This window comes from Glycine max, chromosome 17 (assembly GCF_000004515.6).
Source record: "Glycine max cultivar Williams 82 chromosome 17, Glycine_max_v4.0, whole genome shotgun sequence".
NCBI classification, from domain to species: Eukaryota; Viridiplantae; Streptophyta; class Magnoliopsida; order Fabales; family Fabaceae; genus Glycine; species Glycine max.
Genome location: NC_038253.2, coordinates 37,036,700 through 37,042,780, shown reverse-complemented (window position 1 = coordinate 37,042,780; position 6,081 = coordinate 37,036,700). Strand labels below are relative to the sequence as shown.

The 6,081-nt window shown below is 29.3% G+C and overlaps 1 protein-coding gene across 2 annotated transcripts; it reads left to right on the top strand.

Annotated features, from left to right (window-relative positions):
* The first annotated feature begins 1,617 nt into the window (after window positions 1–1,617).
* LOC100795601 (uncharacterized) lies at window positions 1,618–3,469 on the top strand. 2 transcript variants are annotated; one of them, XM_006601134.4, is made up of 2 exons: window positions 1,618–2,080; window positions 2,434–3,469. In XM_006601134.4, exon 2 carries the CDS (start codon window positions 2,442–2,444, stop codon window positions 2,892–2,894), a length of 453 nt encoding a protein of 150 aa, XP_006601197.1. In that variant the 5' UTR covers window positions 1,618–2,080; window positions 2,434–2,441; the 3' UTR covers window positions 2,895–3,469. The 2 variants fall into 2 exon arrangements, with proteins under 2 accessions (XP_006601197.1, XP_006601198.1); XM_006601135.4 differs by having other exon boundaries at window positions 1,676–1,989.
* The last annotated feature ends 2,612 nt before the right edge of the window (window positions 3,470–6,081 follow it).

The window sequence follows — 6,081 nt, the reverse complement described above, 5'->3', positions numbered from 1 at the left end:
TAGAACTGAAAGTTAATAATTTGAAATTTAAAAAATTTAAATTATTAAATCAGAAGTGTTTGATAAAATTATCATTAAAGTAATTAGAAAATGTAAGACAATAAAATAAACATATTTATATGATAATTTATATAAATTTCAATTTTATTTTATGGATAAAAAAATATTTTGAGGTATTCTAATTTTATTTTTTTTAATTAATTTTGAACTCTTGTAATTTTTTTATCGGTAAATTATTTTTATTACATTTTTAGTTTTAATTATTAAGCTTTCTAATATTATATATTCTACTATTAATCTTATGTGTGGATGTATAAGTATAAGTTTTGTTTTCATTTCTAATTTGAAATGCTTAATTTTTTGGCACATTTCGTCCTAAATTATTTGACTTAGAATTTTTTTTCTAGAGTAACTGATTTAGACCTTTTTCTTTTTTTTTAAGGGTGATAAATTAACATGATTTGAGTGCATTAATTCCTAATCTAATCCAAAATTCATTCCATCGTTACATTATTGTCATCCCTAATTAAGTCTTAGCTGGCCCATGACAGCCCCAAATCGAGATGATTAAAATTAACTTGTATACTCAACTCTAAATATGTATAAATGAATGATAATGAAACATGTTTCATATATATGTCAAACAGCTTAACAACTTTAAAAATTTCTTAAAGTTAAAAAAAGAACCTAACCACATGTGCATTTAATTATATGCATCTGAAGATGCGTAAATCCCCTTTCTAATAATTTCCCTCCCTCTTTTTACAAACGATAAACCCTCTTACAAAATTATCATAAAAATTTCCTTACTCCTACTAAATTTTTTTCTAGATCCAACCATTACCCTTGAAGTATTGAGAATCTATGTAGGGGAATAACCTCTACTAACATATGTTTTCCTCCACGTGGACAAAAGATTGAATCCTTAACCTTATGCTTGAAAAAAAAGTTATATATGAATCATATTACACTGTATTAGTAACCTTAATATATTTTAATATTATTATTATTATCTACTTTTTAGTAATAATATTATTAGGACCAAAAATCCAACAACGTTATTAATAACTAATCTCCATGAAAAAAATGTTACTATGATTTATCTTTTTTTGTCTTTTTATTCCTATTATTTGCATGAATTGTGGGTATAATATATTTTCTGCATTATTACAATCTAAAAGTTAAGGAATATTTCAAAGTTTTCCTAATAATAAGATTTTTTTATCAATTCATATTTTTTAAGAAAGATAGTTTAGTTTAATTAATCACGTCAATTATTTATATTATTATTTTAATTTTTTCTCTCTATTCACTTAATTGTTTTTATTGATGTTTGAAGAGAAAATAATTATAAGAATATATAGAAAAAGAATAATTAATATATCTAAAAATTTAAAAAATAATAAGAAATGAAAGGAAGGAGTATTGTTTTACTAGAAAAAAATGAAGGAATATTGTCGTTTCTAGAGACCTATTGATAAATCAAAACTAATACTTATAGCACAGTCTCCCAAGTAAAACAACAACATGAAAACATAAAAGTGTTGTCACTCAGCTTACGTAACTAGTAAATAGTAGTAATTAAATTACCAATCCCCCACCGAACCACTCCAATGATTGGGAGTTTTTTTTCCTTTCTATTAACCTTTTTCAGAATAAAAATCACAACACACAGATCCGCATCTATATTTATCCACACACAACACACAACACACACCTTTGCCTCTGCTCCGCATAACTCCTCACACACACACACAAAACAGAACACAACACATACACATACACATGTTGTTGATGAGTGGAGGCAACAAAAAACACAGATCCATCACACACATGAACAATTGATCTTTGTCCTTTGTATATAATTTGATTCTAATTTTTGGCACTAAGAGAGCCACTCAAGGCTCTGGGATGTACTATACGCCATTCGGGGTTCTGATTTTCGGCGGAGAGAAGGTTCAAGAGACCCAGTGGGAGAAGGAGCGATAAGTAATTCATATTCCATTATCTCCATTTCTAGATCCTTCCATTAACTCTCATAGGATCCTCCAATTTCAATTCAATCCCTTCCGATATTTCGGTACGTGCATATGAAACAATATCTATCTGATGAGAAATCTTAAATAAATTTTCATATTATTTGACTCGTGTATATGAAAGAAGATCTTGTAAGAAATGCTAAATAGATAGATTTCTCAGTATTAAGGATGTCTAATTCAATTAATTAATTGAGTAAAATACTCAAGTTTGATTTCTTCTAATAAAAGAGAAATAATCTTTGACTCTGGCTTGTGAAGTATGTTTATTATCATCGTTTTTTGTCATTAAATTCCTAAATTAAACAAATAACATGAAAATTCCTTGTACCTAATTAATATAAGGATTTTTGTTATACAAATTTTGTGATTGTTGATGTTGTTGTGTGTATTACAGGAGAGAGCATGGCTGGTAAGGTTTTGAAAGAAACAAAGTCGCTGTCGGCGGCGGAGGTGGCGGTGGCGGAGGCGGAGACGGCGGTGTCGTCGGTGAAGTGCTGCTGCTGCGGGCTGATGGAGGAGTGCACGCACGCGTACATTGGGCGCGTGAGGGAGCGCTACGGGGGTCGATGGATATGTGGACTGTGTTCGGAGGCTGTGAAGGAAGAGAGGGAGAGAGAGAAGATTGTGATAACAATGGATGAGGCTCTGAAGCGACACATGAGGTTCTGCCAACAGTTCAAGTCTTCTGGTCCTCCAGATAACACCAATGAGGATTTCATTCTGGCAGTGAAACAGATCCTCTTTCGCACTTTGGATTCTCCCAGGAAAGACCGTTTCATTTGTCGACCACTTGGGAGATCTCACAGCTGTTTCTCAACCATGCAAGGAACTCCAACACAGGGGGAGACAGACTGATCTGTTTTGAACATGATTGTCTCTTTTAGAAAATATTTGTGATATCTAAAAGAAGAAAGAGTGACCCATCACATATTCATTAGTACAAATCTTAGATACAGTTCTTTTAGTGGTTATAGTATTATTCTTTGTTATAATTGAAGTTTCACCTCGACAATTGGAGTTTTACTAATTATCAAGGTGAAATTTTTGTTCTGATCAGAGAGTAATAGTGGTAACCCTTGAGGTACTCTATCTAAGTTTTGTATAGATAAATATTCGAGTGCAAATAAAATGGAGACTTATTGAATAATTGAAGATAATGTTAAGAATAAACAATGTAGTTCATGATCCACAAGCATTGTGTGTGTGAGTCAAGGTTGAGTTACTAAGCTCAGTTGTGTGTCTTGTTTTACTGTGTTGTGGTTAGTCAGGTAGGAATCGTTGGGTTATGGTTTAGGTTAAGGTGTTGAGTTGTTGGTTGTTTTTGTTTGACATTTGGGATTGAGTGGATGATTGTTGAGAGGAGTCTTCCTTCCTTGACTTCAATCTAAATGTCACTTTTGGTTACTAGTAATGGAATTTCAGTTTTTCTATGGTTGGCCCAAATTTAGCTTTTTATATATTCTTCCAAGTTAATTTTCTTGTTTCTTTCTTTTTTGTACAAAATGTTTTGTTTAGTACCTGAAATCATGTTGAAATCATTCCATCTTACCATTCATTATTGAAATGATTGTGCTACTCCCAGTGGGATATCAATGCTTCTAATTACTTCCATGTAACTACTTGCATCCTAATTAATTTTTCAATGCTGGGTGATCATCTAAATAAAATGCAGTAGCATGGTATGCTGAGGTTGTCTATGGGAGAAGAACCAAGAACAATTGTTTTAATTCATAATGCCATGATAGTCTTAAGCTAATATGTTATCAGTAAACAAGAGGTTGATTTGAAAGACATTAAAAAGGACTCTCGGGCCAAATGAACAGAAAGAGCCACATTGTCCTTCATGATCCATCTTCTCTAATTAATTTCAATTCACATGCTCCATTCATAGTTGTTAAAATACTAAGCAAATCTTTTGTAGGATAGAAGTGTGACATCTAAAGTGAAAGCTTTTTAACTCTCAAGCCACTAAATTACCATATTTGAAGATGCACATGACAAAGATATATGTGTTGGGAAAACAAAATATCTAGTGGCAAGAGGGTCTAATCCAATGGCTTGTTGGTGATGGTTTTTGATCCCATGAAAAAATTTGTGGTATATTATTATGGGATGGGGGATGGCAAGATGGAGATGGAGGATGAAATGATGGGGGCACTATGTACAATGAGAATCAGAAAGAATCCATAGTTTATGGTCCCACTACAGCTAAAAGTTGAAAATGCTAGACCCCTCATGATAAGGATTTCTAAACGAAATTTTATTCTTATCCCCACTCTCTGACGCATGACTCTTTTTCTTGCTTTGCCCTCTGCTTGCCATCCAACTCAAGTTTAATAGGCTGATCCCAAATATTACATGCTCTTTATATGTTTTTCATGTAAAAATCGAACTCAATTAAAACAAAAAAAAATTAATCTAATGATTTGACACAGTAGTATAAAATATCTATTTATTGGAATAATTAGTGTTTGATTTTTATCGTGTGTAAAAAAATTTTAAACTAATAACAATCATGTATTACGAGTGAAATTAGTCTATCGGATCATGATACATGACAAAAAAAATTGTAATAAAAAAATTATTGATAAATATTAATATGTTAGAATATTAATTTTGTTAGCAGAAAAAATTAAACAATTAATTTTTTTCCTCTTTCTTTTTCCCATTACTGTTTAACACACCTTGCATCTCCATTTACGTACACTGCTTGATCAATCTAACTATAATTTTGTATTGCATATTCTGTTATAATAAACCACTAATTCGATATTTATAATATTATTTTTTTCTTAATTAGGTATTAAAGCAATAGAATTATATAATCAATTTTTAATTATCAAACATTATTCAAATTAATATATTTTATTAAAATACAATAATTAATTATTTTTTAAATATTTAAGAGTCTATTTAACATGATTTTAAATTTTTAATATTTGCACAATTAGCTATATAATTTTATACTCTAGTAATCATTTAAGAGAAAGAATAACACTTCAAAAGTGAAATTGAAGATTTGTGCTCCTGTAATTTGTGTTATAAGTTTTGGTACCAAAGATATCAAGAATGATTAACACAATGGTATAATGCTTATATCTTTTAATCAAATGATTCATGTTTCAACTCTTTATTCATTTTTGGTTGGACGAAGATTTGTCATTATTTTTTCAGGAATAACTTCAAATCAATACTTGTCGTGTAAGAGAAAATAATTTTCTCAAAATAATTGTTATTTTAACTTTTTAATATAATATTAATTATTTTTTTCCCTTATATCTCTTATAATATTAATGATAAACAAAAAAATGATAAATAAATTAATGATAATATAAGATTTTATAAAATTATTACTCTTTTTCATGTATTTATTATTTTTTTCGTTTAAGCCAACCTATAACAACTATTATTTTGGATCGAGCGACTATCCCAATAAACTATTTTCATTTTTTTAATTAGCGCCCCTTAACATTTTCTAAATAGACACATGAAAATTTTGTAACTTTTTCTATATATATATATATATATATATATATATATATATATATATATATATATAAAAGCACGTATGAAAATGTATGTAAATAACTAAATAGTTTTTTAAACAAATTATTTTTTTTATAAATTTTAAACAAATTATTAATCCATTAACGGTGGATACATGACGTCAACCACTAATTGAAATATCATTAACTAGTGTAATAATGATGAGAAATCTTTATCCCCTCAAAAAGAAAAAATGATGAGAAATCTTTATATATGTTCAATAAATTTTTTTCCTACGCACAAAAACTCGGATGTCACATTTTTAAAAATAATAAAATAAACAAAACTCATGCTCTCTAACATGCTTTTCAAGCTTTCGTTATCCAAACAAGCAAAAAGAGGGTGCGAAAATTTTAATTTTCATACTCAATGATAATGGTTGAAGACAAAGCCCAAGAAAAAGAGACCAAAAGTAAATGATGGGATGACCTAAAAGATTGGCTCACTAAAGTTGGGCAACAAAAGTCTGAACTCTAACAACGTTCAATTGTTTAAT

What these genes read in the sequence shown, in the direction of transcription:
- LOC100795601 (XM_006601134.4), top strand. Translation starts at nt 2,442, where the DNA reads ATGGCTGGTAAGGTTTTGAAAGAAACAAAGTCGCTGTCGGCGGCGGAG.